The sequence below is a fragment of the Manis javanica genome, chromosome 10 (genome assembly GCF_040802235.1).
Source record: "Manis javanica isolate MJ-LG chromosome 10, MJ_LKY, whole genome shotgun sequence".
In the NCBI taxonomy this organism is placed as follows: Eukaryota; Metazoa; Chordata; class Mammalia; order Pholidota; family Manidae; genus Manis; species Manis javanica.
The window spans coordinates 62,819,913-62,839,095 of record NC_133165.1 but is presented as its reverse complement, the minus strand read 5'-3'; the positions used below and the strand labels follow the sequence as shown (position 1 = coordinate 62,839,095).

General features: G+C 37.7%; 1 protein-coding gene across 3 annotated transcripts in view; it reads right to left on the bottom strand.

Annotated features, from left to right (window-relative positions):
• Nucleotides 1–14,544, bottom strand: part of LEMD3 (LEM domain containing 3) — a 76,620-nt gene extending 62,076 nt beyond the window's left edge. For 2 of the 3 annotated variants that reach the window (XM_017661719.3, XM_073215571.1), the window contains exon 1: nucleotides 12,999–14,544. In XM_017661719.3, coding sequence (XP_017517208.2) covers nucleotides 12,999–14,493 — 1,495 coding nt within the window. In that variant the 5' untranslated portion in view covers nucleotides 14,494–14,544. The remainder of the gene's footprint in view (nucleotides 1–12,998) is intronic. The other variant, XM_017661718.3, reaches the window with a different exon arrangement.
• Nucleotides 14,545–19,183: the final 4,639 nt, after the last annotated feature.

The window sequence follows — 19,183 nt, the reverse complement described above, 5'->3', positions numbered from 1 at the left end:
TTCATTTCTCATAACTGATCAGTTCAAATTTTCTGTTTCTTTCTGGTTTAAGTCTTGGAAGGTCGTATTTTTCTAGAAAGTTGCCCATTTCTTCTAGATTATCTAATTTGTTAGCATATAATTTTTCATAGTATTCTCCAATAATTCTGTGTATTTCTGTATGTCCATAGAGATAGTTCCTTTCTCATTTCTGATTGTATTTGTGTGTGTAGACTCTCTTTTTTTCCAGACAAGTCTGGCTAGGGGTTTATCTATTTTGTTTATTTTATCAAAGAAACAGCTCTTGGTATCATTAATTCTTTCTATTGTTTCATTCTTTTCAATTTTATTTATTTCTGCTCTGATCTTTATTTTGTCTCTCCTTCTACTGACTTTGGGGCTCATTTGTTCTTCTTTTTCTAGTTTCATTAACTGTGAGTTTAGACTGTTCATTTGGGATTGTTCTTCTTTCTTATGATAGGCCTACTTGGCCATATACTTTCCTCTTTGAACTGCCTTTTGCTGCATCCCACAGAAGTTGGGGTATTGAGCTGTTGTTTTCATTTGTCTCTGTATATTGCTTGATCTCTGTTTTAATTTGGTTATTGATCCACTGATTGTTTAGGAGTATGTTATTAAGCCTCCACATGTTTGTGGGCTCTTTTGTCTTCTTTGCACAATTTATTTCTAGTTTCATACCTTTGTGATATGAGGAGTTGGATGGTAAAATTTCAATCTTTTTTAATTTACTAATGCTCTTTTTGTGGCTTAGTTTGTGGTCTATTCTGGAAAATGTTCCTTTTGCACTTGAGAAGAATATGCATCCTGTTGCTTTTGGGTGGAGTGTTCTGTAGATGTCTGTTAGGTCCATCTGTTCTAATTGAGATGCTTTTTATAATTCAAAAAACACAACAAGAGCATCCCAAATTCTTCTCAATGTAAGGTACTGAAACCTTAAAACTTTTTTACCACAACTGTAGTTTTATTGGTCATTCTGTTTTTTTCTCAGTAGAAGCTGACTTTTCCCTTATGTTCCAGGACAGTCACATGCCAGAATCCAAAGACCATCCCTCCCTCCTACCTGTCTAGTTTGAAGAACTGTACAAAGCAGGTACAATAGGAAATGGTGAAAACATAAAGGAATATTCCCAAAAATAAATATGAGTGAGAACTTAGGGGATACCACTTCCATGTTAAGCCAAGGAGCCCTTTATACCTTAAGTAAGAGGTAATTAAATCATAAGTCACTGCAGTGGATCAAAAATATCTAAGCACTGTCAGAACTAAATCTCACTACCTACCTGTCCTAAGTGGCCATGCTCTAAGACAGTGCAACAGAGTGAACAGGACAAAGATTATAGGTCAAACTTAAAATCCCTTCTCTGCTACCTTTTTTATCTTGGATGAATTACTATCTCTATACTTCACAGTATCTGTAAAATTAGAATAAACCTACATCATGGAGTTTTTACAAAGATTGATTGAAAATAGTATAGAGAACACAATGCAAGGCACATTTAAAGATTCAAAAGTTAGTAGCTGTTAGATCTCATTCAACCAATAATACAACTCCCTAACTTAGGGCAGTCTAGACCTGTGCTGTCCAATACAGTAGCCACTAGCCACATGTGGCTACTGGGCCTTTGAAATGTGGCCAGTATGAACTGAGATATGTTGTGAGTATAACATACACACTGAATTTTGAAGCCCTACTACAAAAAAAATGTAAAGCATTTCAATTTTTCCACAGATTATATGTCGATATAATATCCAGAGATAGTGGATTAAATAAAATCTATTAAAATTAATTTCACCTGTTTCTTTTTACATTTTAATGTAGCTTCTAGAAAAACTGAAATTATACATGTGGCCTATATTTCTATTAAACAGCTCTGATGTAAACAAATCACATAGTTTCACATGCAAAGTGGAATGAAAATTTCATTACATGCTTCATATAGAATTATCCAGGAGACTGAAGATCCTAATGTACTTTAAATTCCTTATAATTTAAGTAGCATGATTTTTAATATCTTGTTTATCAAATGCATTTCATAATTTTGTACCCCCCAATCTCATTACCCCATTCTATTGCCTATTCACAGGGATACACCTCACTCTCCCACTTAACGGTAACAGTACTCATGGTATCTTACAAACAGCTGAAGAAAGACACATAACAGGCCATCCTTTATCAGCTGCACGCACTGTCTGTTCTTCAGACAATGTTAACAGAAGCTTACTCTAAGACCCATCCACATTCCTAAGAAACATTTTTCTGTCTAAAATTCACTAATGTATTTTGGATTAAAGCAACATAACCCACCTGTAACTTTCCTATCAACAATCTACCAAGCTAAAATCTAGTCAACAATGCTAAAATCTAAAATAACTACATAACCTATTCGATTAATGTAACTGCAAAAATTAGAAAATTCTTTTTCAGCACCTAGAGATAAGACACTAATTAGGTAATATAAAAAGACTACTTCTTTTACCTGCTCAGACAGCTTGACAGAAAGGTTTACAAATACTGATAAAGCCTGTAAATTTAACCAACTCTTCTATTACTTATTAACATTACTGACAGGCCATGCCACAGTGCTGAAAACATTTTTGCTTAAATTAGATTACTTTGGGAAATTCTAACTTAAGGCATTAAAAATATATAGTTAATATGTTACTTCAAATGTCTTCAAAGGATTTCCATAGTCATTATCACATTAGGTCCCCACAAAAGTCACTGGCTGGAAATAAAGTTGATTTTACTATACCCCATTTGATGGATGCAAAAACTAAGGCCCAGAGGTTATGAGTGACTTACCTGCACAAATAAAGTTAGTTAGTAGATGAAGAAAGATGCATAAGAAAATCTACTTCTGCCTGGTGGTTAAGATTGTGGACTATGAAGCCAGATTATGTATTCAAATCCTGACTCCAAAACTGAGTATGATCTTGGACAAGTCACTTGTGATCTTATTCCCTCTATATTTGTTTTCTCATGGAGGTAACAGCAGTTTCCCTCATGAAAATCAATATAAAGTACTCACAGACAGAAAGTTCTCAATAAATGCTTTTATCATTTAAGGCTTTGGAATCTGAAAGATGGGAAATTTGGAGATGATATTTTTTAAAAACAAAACTTATTGTCATAAGCAAAAGAATACTTCTAGGACATCATGAACCATAATCATAAGCATGTCAGACTGGAACATTTTCATTTTTGGCAAATTAATTCTCCATGTCTCTTCTTTTCTACTTTAAAAATTACTTCTAAAAACCTGCAAGAAATGAAACTATTTCTTTTGTAGATAACACATTGTGTTAAAATTTACTATAGAGCATACTCAAACTTGCTAAACTTTAAAGTCACAATACACAAATCTGAAACAGTGTCACATCTCAATTCTGGAGGCTAGCTAGTACTTAAATAGTTAGGAAAAAGAAGAGAATGCTACCAACAGTGTGGGGGGAAGGAAAGCACTGTATATGGGGAAAGCATTTCACCCCTACAGTTCTAGAAAGTATACACACTCACCTTCTGGTATTACTTGGCATATAGTAGGCATTCAATACATAATTTATGACTGAGGGACTGAATGAATGAATGAATAGTTAAAACTGAAATATTTTTTTCAAGTGACCTAATCAAACAAGAAAGCATTTGTAATACCATGGGAGTTACCCTTATAAACCTCGTAAATGATCAATAAGGCTGACCCAGATTCTAAGCTCTAGCCCCAGGGCAGACATAGATATTCTAAAATCAATCCCTCCTAACTAATTTCAGTGACCTGTCTCTATATGTAAGTTCAAAAAATTCTACCTAGGTAAATTCCTATGGAGCAAAACCTTTCTTTAAAAAGTGTTTTTAGGAATTAGCCACAATCAGCAAATTCCATTTGTACATTTATACATATAAAAGGGGTCTCTAACTGCTAAACAAAATTAACGTTCTGCTTTGTGTCAAAAACGAACATTGCTCCTACAAGGTTTTTTTCTGTTCATGTCACATTCAGGACAGGAGAGCAATTGGTGCATACTTATCACTCAATTACTTCAGGACAGCTGAACTAAATTTTTGCATAGTTTGCACCCAAGTGCTGTTTCTAAATGTTAGCTTGCCATTTGGTATCAACATAGCTATAAAGATGAATTCAGAAATCATCTTGCAAAAACATTTTAAACAAAAAGCTTGTGGGCATACAGCAGTAAGTCTGCTAACCACACAAATGAAGTAATTTAATTTTAAATTCTATACCTCTAGAAATAAAGAAAAAAAAATTGAAGACATCATAAAATACCTAATGGCCTCCACATGATAGATCTAAAATCCTGTTAGTATAAATTTTTAGAATCTCTTTAAAAAGCTAATTTCCTTATGTAGAACTTAACTATAAAATGTGAGGTAAATAAATATGAAAACCTAAACACGTTCTTCCTGGCCAACTCTTACATAAAATTGTTTTTGACAGTGTTGTTAATAAAATATATTAATTACATCAAAGGGTTTTTTTTTTTCTTTTAAAACTATCACTTGTATGATTCAGGCTAAAGCATACATTATTAAAAAAAAAAAATCCAAAGGTTACTACTCAAATATACTGCTGGTGGATCACTTTAAAATCTAGTTAAAATGCATTCTGAATATGAAAGTCAAAATTAAAGTTATGAGACAATAATTACTATAATAATTTCCACTTAGTATTGGTCTGGGTTTCCAAATTAAATGGTAGCAATATTTAGTGTACAATAAAGACAGATTAGAATAAAGACATACTATTAGTAATATAATTTTCTTAAAGAAGTTACTCCTAATTTACCATATATTTTAGAGGAGACTTCTAATAGCTCATGGTATACTTCATTTTTAAACTACTTATAAAATAGATTAGGTACCTCTTTGCAGTGATGTTATAAATATTTCTTTCCCCTGAGGTCTCTTTTATTTATAAAAAAATATTTTTTAGATAGGTAAAGCTAATATAGAATAATTAACAAGCAAGGAGAAACTAGTTTTAAAATGTCACAACTCTACTGAGGAATCATGAAAATATACAATATTTCAAAGCATCCTTAAAATTGTAGAAGGCCTCATTCTCAATGAAACAAATATAAGTATATGGAAATAACATACAAAGGTTATTTAAAAGAGGCAAAAGAGAGAAAACAAAAGGTCTTTAAATCTTGAAAATCAACAATGAAAAACATTAAGTTTAAAGTAATAATGCTAATCGGAGAACTACATTTCCTACCAATTTTGAGAGTGCAAATCTTTTAAAATTTAGAAATAGTATTATGTGTCACAGTTTTACACAGTATACTTTATAGTTTGTATTATATTATAGCAGATTGCCCCCCTCATGTATCAACAAATTCCTCTGAAACCTTAAGTAAGGATATATAGTTCCACATCATTCCTAATTGTTGAGTGAGTTCAAATTTGTACTTTCTTGTCCTGAAGTTGTTAGGATTCAGAGATTATTCCTGGGATCAGTTATGCATTAATTCTTCTAGGATGTAATGTATTAATCTGCTTCACCCACCCATATCTTTCATAATTTTCTGGATAATACAACAGTAGAGAATATACACAGAGTCCTTATTACTTACATATGTTAAAAGTCAATCTGGCAGAGTGGTTAAGAGCCCCCACCCTAGTCCAAATACTGCTTCTGCACTTACTTGCTACATGACCCTGGGCAAGTTATTTCACTTCTCCAAGTCTCAGTTTCTTTATCTACAAAATGGAATAAATACTTGCCTAATGAAGACTAAATAACGATTATAATTGTTTAGCTCAGTGCCTCACACACAGTACAACATAAATAAGGGTTAGTTGTTATAAAAATAATCACTCTGTTATAGTAATAGTACTATATTCTTAACATAATAATATAATAAAAAGTAGAACTAAATTAGCAATATTAAAAAGCAGTAATTATAGTTCTTAAATAATAAATTAACAAATATAAAGTATAATAGATTTAAAAAGTAATAATAAATGTACTAAGCCAAGTACTTTACTAGCATTACATCATTTAATTCTCACTTAACTCTATTTTACAGATGAGGAAATTGAGGTTTACAGTGGTTCAGTACATTGCTTTAATAAAAAAGCTAACAAGTGAAAGCGTCAATTTTCAAACCCAGGTCTGTCTCCTTAACTATCCAAGACCTGGTAAGTATGCCAATGCTTCTTCAAACCAGGCTCAGTGGACATAGTCATGAGAATTCACAAATTTTCACTATGTTTTTAAGTTATTCTAGAGATAATTTTCAAATGAAAGACATTTGCAGAGTAGATTTTAATTTCGTAAATTATCAAACTGGGATATGCAAAGCCCTGGTGTTCCCAGGAACATTCTTAGAAGTCTAGGAACTTTCTTTTTCCTTACAAAGTAGTCAACTTCGAAAAACTTCAAGTGTAACATTCAATTTTCATCAAGAATGAGGGTAACAACTATTTTTCAAAATCCTTGTATCTTTTTCATTATAGATACTAAGTTTTGGACCTCTGGCTAGTTTAGTTACTTGAAAAAGTAAAAATACCTATTTTTTAAAAACTATGGTACACCTTTGTAATGCTTGGTATTGTCTTTAAAAGGAAAACACTTGATAAAAGAAGAAACAAATGTTTTTAAAATATCTATTCCTTTATTAAACAGTACTAGTACACTGAGTACCAGTTTCTCATCTTCAATCTAATTATGTTAACTACAGTAATTTACAGGATACTTTTACTTGAACTAAAAAAAAAAGGGTGCAAATAATTCATTTTCTCTGTACTACCTTTAGGCAAACAAGATGCTTTTCCATACCTCTAATTCCGTCAATGGTATCACTATTTTCTTACTCATCCAGGCTCATGACCATAGTATACCTTTGATTCTTACTTTTCCTTTATACTCGGTATCCAAACAGTCAAGTATTACATGTATTTTTTTTATTCAAACGGATTCTCTCAATCACAGGCACGACTCCATCCCCACTGTAGAGGTTTAACTGTAGAGGTTTCATCACTCCATGCCTTTTTCCAATACCTACCACCCCATCCCCTCCAATCCTGTCACTCATCTATACTGTCACCTGTTTAAACTTCTTAAAAGATCATTTTGATCACGCTAGTCCTCTGCTTTAAGACCTTCATGGATTCCTATTGTTCAACCTACAGAATGAAGTCCAAATTTGGAAGCAGGGCTTTTGATCATTTGAGACTGATCTAGTTTACAGTGAGTTCTCTCCTTTTACAAAAGTGTGACATTTATCACATATTGTATGTTTCTTAACCATTTCCTATGACTATTCCCAGTGGAGTAGAGGCTTTTGCAGGACTGAGATTTTTTTTTTTGATCCTTCCCAGTACTAAGTATTAAGTAGCGTACAAGGTAACCAGTTACTGAGTAAGATGATGGGTTAATCAGTGCATGTATATTGGGTACCTGATATATGATTATTTGTTCAATAAATACTTACTGACTAATGAATCTGTGCCAAGGATACTAATGTGACTTCCATCTACTAAGTTATTTCCATATGCCAGGCAATGACATGAAACACTTTACATACACTACCAACTGTAATGCTTAAAGCCACCATGAGGTAGATATTATCACCTTCATTTTTAGGATAGGGCAAATGAGTATCTAGCAGTCACAGACCAGATATGTAAGAGAGAAATAAGATTCAAACCCAGAACTGGGTGAAAATCCTGTGCCCTTAACCAGTGTACTCAACAGCTCCTATGTAAACATTACCTTAAGGAGCTGTAATCTATCTGGCACAGTAGATATACACAATTATAATACACTGTTGTAAATGCTCTGAAGGATGTATAAGATCTTACTTGAGCAGAGAATGATGGGCCAAACTCTAAGACTAAATAAAGGAGTCAGAGAAGATACCCAGAGATGACAATTTTAAGAATGAACAGCAGCTAATAGAGAGGAAGAAACAAGCTTCCCAAAGGAAATGATACCTGCAAAGGAATAAAGGCACAAAATTTCATGACATATACCATGAACACCAGGTAGTGTTCCAAAAACTTCCAGTTATCCAGAAAGTAAAGTGTGATGAGAGAAATCAATAGGAAATTAAGCTAGAAAAGCAGGCACACTGTCAGATCATGAACAGTTTAGTCAAGGAGTTTAGATTCTATGATAAGGGAAATACCATTGAGAAATTTTAAGTGGAGAGTGAGTTACTGCATTTTTCTTTTGGAAATATAGCTCTGGCACTGGAAAATGGACCGAAAGAGCTACCCCCTAGAAGCAGGGACACTTGTAAGTAGGCTACTGAGACAGTTCAGACAAGAAACTAACCGAGAGCAGTGATGATGGAGAGAAATCGATTGATTGAAAAGATAAGCGTAGGAAGCAGAACTACCACACTTGGTTACCAATTAGACTGAGGTTTGGTAGGAAAATGAACAAAAGGAAGAAATCTAGGCAAATGCAAGGTTTCTAGCTTGAGCTCTGGGTGGATGGAAGTGTCATTAACTAAAACAGGAAACAGAGTGGGAGAAACAAGGTGAAAGTAAGGAAAGCTGATGAGTACAATGTTGCTGGTACTTACAGTATAGCCAAAAGATACTGTTTAATAAACAAACAGATAAATCGAGAACTCAGGAGAGAAAAATCTAAGGTGAAAATACAAAATTGGAAATTATTAGCCAGGACAGTGTATGAAACTGACTAGAGAAACTATACAAAGGTATAGAACCAAAGATAAAGAGTTCGAGACCACCAATATTTGAAACACAGGCAGACATTGAGTAAATGAAAACTAGGAGAGGGTAATGAAACAAAAGTTTGGAGAGTTTCATGACAAAGGGAGTTGTCAATGTATTGAATGATTCAAAGGGGTAAACATAAGAACTTTAAAGCCTCTCTTGGATTTGGCAGCTGAGTAATTGATGACTTGAAGCAGGAAGGTTACAGAAGAATGGATGGTAAAGAAAGCTAAACTAAATAGGGTTTGAATAAAAGGCACAGGGAAAGACATACGACTTGGCCAAGAGATTAACAACTAGAAAAGAGAGGGTTGAAGAACAACATTTTAAAGACAGCAGGGATTTTAGCATTTTTGTAGGACAGCAAAGGAACTGATGAAGCGTGAGATTTTTAAATTATGCCTTTGTACTTAAATTTAGTATACACAAAGTTACCCATGTTACAAGTTTAAGTGAAAAAACAAGTTGCAGAATATGAACAGTATGACGTCACTTAACATAAGATTCATTGCTTTCTATGGCCCTCAAAACCTGAAAGTCCTTTATGATCTGGGCCCCGCCTACTTCTGATTTCATCATATGCCACTCTCCCCCTCATCCACTATGTCTCAGCCACAGTGCCCCTTCTATTCTGACATTTACCCGCCAAGTTTGTTCTTGCCTCAGGGATTCTGTACATGCTGTTACCTCTGCCTAGAATGCTCTTCTTCCTCCCTGTCAGTGGCTAGTTCCTTCAAGTCACTCAGATTCTAACGTCATCTTAGAGGCCTGCCCATCTATATGCGCATACTTCTCTATCCAAATTTACTATCATTACCTTGTGTTAGTAGCTATCACTATCTAATAGTTCTTATTTATTTATCAGTCTTCCCCCCTTTGAATGTTATTAGCTCCATGAGAGGAGGTTTCATCTGCCTTGTTCACCACATCTCTGTTGCTTCAAACAGTGCTTGGCAGTTAGTTGCCACTGTACTGGTGAATGAAAATGTTCACATAAACACATATATTACGAATGTATGTATTCAGATGAAAAACATTAAGAAAATTCTGAAAGTATTTATTATTTGAATTTATTTACACTAGGGTTGAGTATGAGACTAGGAGAGGTATACAATACCCATACATTTTTTGCTTCGTAAGTATCTATTAAAATTTTCTACTAAAATCATGTCTTTTGTAATTGAAAAACAATTTTTAATTAATGATCATATGAGCCTAAGATACAATCTATTCTGCCTATTTTCTTTTGGTAGGTTGTCATCATATAATCTGATTACAGGGTGATTCTTTTTGTTTTGGTAGGGCAATTCAAAGTTAAAATGTTAAATCTTAGAGCTGGAAAGAACTCAGGGATCATCTAATCCAACACCTTAATTTTATAGATGAGGAAGTGGAGACTCCTACTAATTAATAAAAGTAATTTAATAAGACTAGGGTATTGATGAAAATGTTCAAAGACCAAATCATTAAGAACTATTTAAAAGGCTAATCTATTATATGTAATACATCATTTAAATGATAACTAATAAAAGCTTACTGAAGCTTACTTGGGCATATAACCTAAAACCTTCTGGTGAAATTATTACTCTAAGTAGAACTATTTCCTAAAGAATAGTATTGACCAATGAATCCTATGGTTAAACCATCAATTAACCATTGTAAAATGACAAAGGATTCACAATACATAAATACAGAAGTGGAAATTATTCATCGTTAGGTATGCACACTAACTGAAACTAGCATAGTAGGCACTTCTTTCTACCAGGGTATACAATAAGTCATGTATGTAACACACTTAAGGATTCATTACACTTTGATTCAAATTTCTGTATTGATGTCTACAACGTGTATTTAAGAGAATGTAATAAAAATTAAGTGTTGAATAAGCAAGAAATACACTACTAAATATCATTTACAGAAACAACTATTTCCCTTTATATATAGTTTACCAGGAATACAATGAATTTTATCTAAACTTTTTAATAATACCACTTTATGTTTAGCAAACTATCTCATTGATCCTCACAACCCTATAGACACAGAAATTATTCCTCCCATTTAATGTACGAGAATTAAGGGCCAGATGTTAAAGAACCTGACTAAGGTCATTTTGACATGTCCCGGGAGCCAGATCCTCTACCTCTTAGCCACTGTTCTTTCCATTACCAGGTCACTTCGCATTTACCATTTATTAAAATGCAAAACGCTGTTTAATTTCCTTCTTTCCATGTTGTGGAGGTGGGAGGAAAGGGGGGGTACCAAAACCCAAGCAGTCCTATCCTTTCTATTCCATTTGAAATTTTAGTACCTAAGAAAACATTAGTCTAGTCGTCCATCTTAATGAGGAGGAAGATGTGAGTTACCTTAATTGAGAATTGTGCTCATCAGTAATTCTGTGTGAAATCCTACTAATACTCAAATATTTTCTTAATCCCAATGAAACAGAAGTACCCTCTTATTTAGAAAGCTCTCTACAAACAATACCCATAATTGTAAGAATATGGGCAATCATTATAGTTGAAAAAAATCTGAAACCAGATCTTAGTCCTGTCACTCACTAGCTGTTCAATGGAGGGTACATTTCTTAACTTCCTTGAGTCTCACTGTCCTCACCTATATTAAGGATAACACCATCTGCCTCTGCAAGTTGCTGGAAAGAGACAATATGTGAAAAGCATTTAGTCCTTAGAAAAGGACCAGGTCACAGAATTGGTGATATTAGAGAAAACAAATGGATGCAGACAGGCATTGGCTGACAGGTAACGTCATTTAATTTATGTTTAACTTCTAGTGTGACCTTTTTTCTCCCAAATATCTGGGGCAGGACACAATATATCTCTCTTGCTCCCAGGGTACCAATTAAAGTGAGTGCTGGATTTCAGTACTCTTCTAACCCCTCTAATTAAGCAATATAGTTATAGTCTATTATTTGACTATCTTAGAAATGGCTATCTACAAATCAAAGTTTTAATTCCTACTCTTTATCTAAGTCTGCTAACTGCATCATCCACTATTTTGAAATAAAACGGGATGAAATAAAAAATAGTAAGCTAGTTATATTAATACAAATCATGGACAATACAGTGAATTCTGATTGGCAGAAAAGCATAGGATGTTTCAGCAGGAGAGGTGAGAGAGACCTAACAGAGACTTACACTATGTAATTCAGCAATTTATCATGTACTAAATTTACTTTCTTTTAATCTTCATAGGCATCATCTGAATCAACATTAGCATCATTTTAGATTAGGAAAGGGAAACTCAAAACTCTTGCTCATTTCCCCTTGTTCAAGGTGCACTGGCTACTCAAACCAACAGGAAGGCTGTTGTTCCCTCTTATAATGTCTGCCCAGACTGCTCTCCCATCTCCAAGGCCATTTCTTTCTCCTGCTTCAGATCTCACTCGAACAGTGAGTGAAATCTCACCATCTCACCTCTCACCACCTGTAAAGTAGCGTACAGCCTTATTTCCTTCACAGAACACAGAAAGATCTGTACTCACCTTCCTCTTGTTTTGAAGGACAGCAATACTTTTGACTTTTCACTGCCCTGTGTGGAGTACTCAACACAGATAATGTTGGCTCAAGGAATGAATGAACACCTCTGCCTACAGTCATTTAGCAAGTAAATGGCAGGCTTAGAAACCAATCCAGATAAATCTGAGTGCACTCCTGCACTGCACTACCATTACTTTTTCCACTGGTGGGAGGGGGAAGTGCTTTGAGGTGAGAAATCCATTTAGAGGTGTGTTCCTGCTCCCTACATTCATTTATTTTAAAGAAACTACAGAACTACCTACACATATACTGAATATTACAATATACTTAACTAGAATTTAAGAGATCTTACATTGACTTTTAGAAATTACAACTGAATTTGAAAAAACACGGGCATTAACGATGCCTCTTTAACAATCAAAATACTTCAAAACTATTGACTAATTTAATTTAGTATCCCCACATATACTTAAGGGTAGAAGAAAACCTGTCACACAAATAAATGCGTTTTACTAACATGCTTACAATATTTTGTTCCTTTATAAGATGTTTTGAATTTCCCAAACCATCATACAGAAAAATTTTTAAATCAGCCATGGGATTATCATTCCTATAATGGTCACAATGTTTGCCCTTAAAAGAAAGATGACACAAATGCACTCAAATCCGTTGTGTTTCACGATTAAACCGTGTTCATGCAGACGGAGCCACCTCATGTAAAATGCCAAGTGTGACTACAGCAGACCACTAACATTCCCTTTGTTACCGTACCCACCGGGCTTAATACTTACTGCTGAGTCCGTCCTCGGATCCTCCGGTCCCTCTCATTCCCAGGTAAGTCAGTCCCAGTATTAGGAAAAATAAGCAGGCAGCAGTTAAGAGAAACATCGACAAGTAGTGGGCACTGAAACCCCCTGTTGGGGACACTTCCTCCCGTTTAAATTGCTGAAGAAGCTCCTCCTCGGGTTCGGAAAGCTTCGGTTTGTTGTATGTGTTTTTCAGGTAGGTACTATGATTGGAGCCCGTGTGATTGGAGTGATTGATCCTGAGTGAACTAGCGGCGGCCACCGCCGCACTGGGAGAGAGGCTGTTGGAAAAAATCCTTGGGGAGTCCACACTGCAGGCTCCACCGCCGATATGATTATTGGTTTTAAGAAGGGAGGCTGCGGTCGAATCTAAGGTTGAGTCCACGTCAGTCGGCGGCGCTGGCAGGAGAGGAGCCAGTTTCTTGGCGTTAACACGGTATCTAGGAACGGGGCTGGAGTCCAGCTGATTCCATCCTCCTCCCGGCTCCGCCGCCGCCGCCTCTTCGAGGCTTCGGCTCCTGTCTAGACTCCCGGCAGCCGCCGCCCTGTCATTCATCGCGATTCCTCCCCCTCCCGGCACTGAGGTCTCCGGCCGGCTGCCGGCAAATTTAGCAGTCAGCGGGGAGAGAGGCTTACTGTGGCTCCGTCTGGGCCGATGTCGGGCGAGGGAGTCGTCCTTTAATACCTGCCTGGCGGACGCCACGTCGGCGTCCTCCTCTTCCTCCGAGTCGGAATAGTTTTCCAGGCAGCTGTACGGGAGAGGCCGGCTCCCGTTCACCGTCCGGCTCGACCACAGCGGCTCCTCGGCCTCCGGGTCCCTGCCCTCAGCGTCTTCCCCGTCCTCTCCCTCGTCCTCTGCGGCTCCGTTTCTCAGCGACGGGGTCTGCGGCTCGGAAGCCGCCGGCCTCCTGGCCCCCCACCACGAGTGCGGCTTCCTTCGCTCGGCCGAGCTGCTGTTAGTCACCTCGCCCGCGGCCAGGGGCGCCGGCGGCGGTTTGAGTCCGCGGTACTGGAGAGAAGCCCGGTCTCTCCTCCCGCCGCCGCCGGCCTGGTCCCGCGGACTCGCCTCCGCGTCCGACTCATCGGAGCTGAAGCCCAGCAGCACTTTGCTGCCAGCCATGGGGGCGGCCGAGGCGCCCCCGGCCCCCACCGAGGGGCTCTCCAGGCTCGAGGCCGACATTCGGCCCAGGCCCCCAGGAGTCCGCAAGTAGGGGAGCTCTCCCGACACCGGCCGGACCCCCATCCCCGCGGCAGCAACCGTGGCGGCTGCCGTGTTATTGTTATTACTGTTCCGCGTCTTGTTGCCGCGGCTCCCGCTCCGGCGCTGCTGCTCTTCCTCTCGAAGCTTCTTCAGCTTCTTGAGGTACACCGGACGGGTGCTCTCCGTCACTGGGCCAGGGGACAGGCCGTAGCGGCGGAGCTGAGAGAAAAGCTCCTCATCCGAGAGCTGTTGAGGCGCCGAAGCAGCTGCCGCCGCCATTTTCTCTCCAGGGTGTTTTACAAGCTCCGCGCTACCGGAAGTGACGCGCCGCCCTAGACCCTGAACTAGACCGGCCTGCGTCGCCCTCCTAGCGCCACGGACGCCTCGGCCAATGGGAGGCGCGGGAGGAGCTCACCTGAGCGGGAAAGGGCCACCTGAGCGGCGCGCGGCTCTCGCGGCGGCTTTTTTCTGCGCTCTCACCCTGGGGTGCTGGCGTATTCCTGTGTGTGGCCTTCTGTCGCTCTTCTCTGCCCTGCCTCTCAAATGTTTTTCCTGGGAGCTACCTCTTCCTAAACCACACCTTGACCTCTTCCCAGATTCCAGCCCCCGGGCAGTAAAATGGAAAGGATATCTACCTGCCCTGAAGTTTATGGTATTAATTTTCTTTCCATCCAGATTCCCGCTCCAAGGAGAGCCTAGAGAGACTGAAAGAAAATACTGATGGCCCGCCCCACTTAGATTGGCAGTTTCCTTGGTTATCTCCTTTCACTTTGTCTTTCTGCTTGACTTACCAAAAAAAGGGAAGTGGTGGGGGGTGAGTATCTCGCTACTCTTACATTCTGAGGAAAAGATACAGAGCACACCAGTCCCAATACTTTTTTTCCCCCAAGAGTAATGGATATCCATTCCTTAGTTGTAAGGTATTATAGGTCATTTTTGTGAGTGAAAGAACCTATCATTTGCATCATTCTGTGACTGAAGAAAAGACAACAGCCACCCTACTTTTTTCCTTCTTAGCACCTTTTCAGCCTATAGTTATTTATTGTTAATGATTACTTTTATGTATTTGTTCTTACAATTATATTATCTATTTAATTATTTACTGTCCTATCCCCTTGAACTGTAAGCTCTGTGAGCAGAGGAACCTTGCTTCTATTATTTGCAGATTCCCCCTATAATGACACTAGATGCTCAGTAAACATTGAACGAATTAATGAATTGTAAAGCTAGGATAGTATGAGAGGAATATTTTAACGTGAGAAAAGTGGCAGATGAGGAGGAATAACCTTCACACAAAATCAAAAAACCAGAAACAGTTGACCTGGATATTCAACCCCCCTCATTTACAAAGTAGGAAACAGATCCTTCAGAGGTGAAATTCATTCAGTTTGGTAAGGATTTCTTCCCTTTTCCTCAAATCCCAGCAGAGCTGACACTTCTTGAGTACTGAAACACTAGCAGCTGCACTGCAACACAAATATCTGGCACACTATAATCATTTTTTGTTGAATGAATTATTTTACCCTATTATATTATATGCATCTGAACAAAAAGATATGTTACCCAAAAGCATAGATAGCTAACTTTTCAACATCCTAAAAGCCAAAAGCAGAATAATACTCAGTAGCTTGAACTCTTGACTTCTTAGCATAAGATTTCCATCTCAAAAAATAAAACTATGTGGACACTTCCTTGTCTTTCATGAAGAGACTAAAATTTACAAATGCTCTCAAATCTATGTTAAGACTTATCAAAGAGTTCAATGCAGTAAATGTTAGCCACTATGATGATAATGACCCAGAATTTATTACCATAATTGTCTGGGTGGGAATCAAATGAATGCAAATTTATAGTATAGAAGAATAGTTAAACTGTGAGCTTTGGAGTTAAACAAAACTATATATGGACCCAGCACTGGCCTTCCATTCTTATTTCAACATTTGTTCCACACCCTACTGGCACTCAGGTAGGAATCAGAAATCTGTTGGTTCAGCCTCTGATTTTAATGAACCTTTAAATATCCTTCTGTAAGGTTTGAGAGATCATTTATATTTCTGCCTGTGACTTTGGGCAAGTTATTAAATCTTTCTGAGCCTTAGTTTCTGTATAAACAAAAGATGATAAGCCTTCCTCAGAAGACTATTTTAAGGCTTAAAGGAGCATTGGCCCTCAAAATTCTTAGCGCTATGCCTAACACAATGTGCTCTCGATAACTGTTGGCCAATGATGTAAAGCCACGCATTGTGTGTGTGGTAGCATAGCTCTTGAAACTCCATGTAACAGCCATTAAAGAAAATGCCACTGCACAGACAGAAATAGAACTGGTGAAACTTTACCCAGGGCACTAAATCACATTTAATAGTGAGGATGAAGGGTTTTGGCAACCAAAGTCCTTGGTCATTTCAGCCTTTTGGGGCAGCAAAGTTTGGAATGAAATAGGGACCAAAAATCTTGAGTCTCCAAATTATGTAACTTAGGACAAGTCTTAGGCTCTCTAAACCTCAATGTATTATTTTCTAAAATGTTGTTAATATTGTCTACCCTCTTTGGCACACGATATTCAATAAGTATTTGTTGAAAATGATGGATGAGTACTGTATATGAAAATGCTGTTCAAATGTGCTGTTTACATGCTAGGTATATAACAGTGAAAACTACAACTGATACAAATTTTACGCTTTACAAAGAGCTATCATATACATGGTAGCATGTAGTCTACAAGAAACTCTTCCTTCCTGAAGATACTGGGTCACAATTTATTGCATGTAACTATAAGTATATATGGGGTTATAATTACCCTTTGTTTGAGTGAGCAGACCCAATACTTTCTCAGATGGACCTTCACTACCTCTGCACCATCACTACTCATTTCTAATGTTTTCCTCATTTACCATTGGATTTCACTCCTTTCAGATTGGCTAACTTTTAAAGCATGAGGCTGTAAACTGGCAAACTGCACATATTTGACACAGGGAATGCAATCTCAAATTCACTCCTGCTCTGTAGCTTCCAAAAACAACTGAGAAACACACTGATGATGGATTACAAAAGGATAGGCAGTCCATTTTTTCCTCTAGATGTTTATAATTTTATCTCTGCTTTAAGCCTACTTATCAGAGACCAGTATGGCTTGGCCACACGGCACTCCCTCTGGTCCTATTAGAAACAGTTGGACTTTTCCAGACAACTCATTTTTTTTTTTTGGTTTGGTTTTGCTTTATTTTTTACTGAGGTAAAATTCATTTCACATAACATTATATTAACCATTTAAAAGCACACATTTAGTGGCATTTAGTACATTTACAATGTTGTGTAACCATTACTTCTAATTCTCATATGTTTTCATCACTTCCCAAAGGAGACCCTGCACCTAATGGGATTCAATAGGGATTTCCTTTTTCTTCCTCTCTCCAGTCCCTGACAACCACCAATCTACTTTCTGTCTCAATGGATTTAACTCTTCTGGACATTTCAGATAACTGGCATCACATAGTATGTGGCCTCTTGTGTCTGACTCCTTTCACTCAGCATAATAATGTTTTTGAGATTCATCTATGACATAGCATGTATCAGTACTTCATTTCTCTTTATGGATAAATAATACTTCATTGTATGGATATACCACAGTTTGTTTATTCACCCACTGATAGACATTTCGGTTCCACTTTTTTGTTATTGTGAATAATGCTGCTATGAACACTGGTGTACAAGTATCTGTTTGAATACCTGTTTTTAATTATTTTGGGCATTAAGAATTTCAGATCATATTGTAATTCTATGTTAACTTTTTAAGGAATCACAAAACTTGTTTCTAACTTTATGGATGGATGATGACTTTCTATGTTTTCCTCTTTGAGACAGCAGGTAGAAATTTCAGACTCAAATTTGTAGCCCAGCCATAGCCAAGTATCTAGGGCTCTATGGCATATATTTTATAAATTAATCCAATTGTTGATTCCATCTAAATTTCTTAACTTTATATTCATGTGCCTCACTTTTTTAAATGTGTAAAGGAGTGCAGAGAGCATTAAGAGTCAGGAAAAAGAACTAATAAAACTTAGCTAAACCTTAACAGCAGACCATTCCGGAATAGTAAGAGATTCAATGTCTAAACTTAGAGAGAGACCAGATCAAAGGAAGAGAGAGCGAGAGGCCTGCCAAGGGCTATTTGAATCCTAGTTTACTAAATCCCCATGGTTTACAACCCTGATATCCACCCTGGCAGGGCCCTTGCTTATTTTTATACTGCTTCTCACTTTAGGTCCCTGTATCTTAAACCGGCTAATAGCCTTTGTTAGGGAAAGAGTGAGTGCTGTTCAGGTGCTAATGCTGAGACCGCAGTATCATTCACTCACACAGCAGGAAGAAACAAACATTCCATGATTGGAATGGTCAAAGGAAAGTGGGGAAATGTAGAATCTAAGCATTAGTAAGATTAGTAAATTAACATAAGCATAGCCATCTTAGAAACCTAGAAACCATTTTCTGAGAGTGTGACTCAGAGGAAAAAAAAAACAAACCCTGGGCCTGGGTAAGGCCTTGAAAAACAAGTTAATCATGAGCACCGGGTGGTGGGCAGCTGTGACCCTTGGTCAGCTAACCTTGGTCAGTAAATCTTACATACCAAGCTTATCGTGCAGAACCTCCCTAACCATTGAGGAGTAGTCTTACCCTGCCCTTGCTTAACCCCAGGATATATGTCTTGCAAGAATAATGTATAGTTATAGAAAATTGCTATGAGTTAAGTGCTTTGAAATTGCTATATAAACCCTTAGCTCAGAGTGCTCGGGGTCCTTGTTGAGACCCGCTGCGTCGGGGCTGACTTGGACCCCAACTAGTTGGCTGAATAAAGACTTTGCTTGAATTTACATCTCTATGCCTGTGTAGTTTGTTCTCTGGGGAAGCCTCGGAAGCCTGCACCCTAACATTTGGGGGCTCGTCCGGGATTCGAGCGGCTTCCCTGAGAACA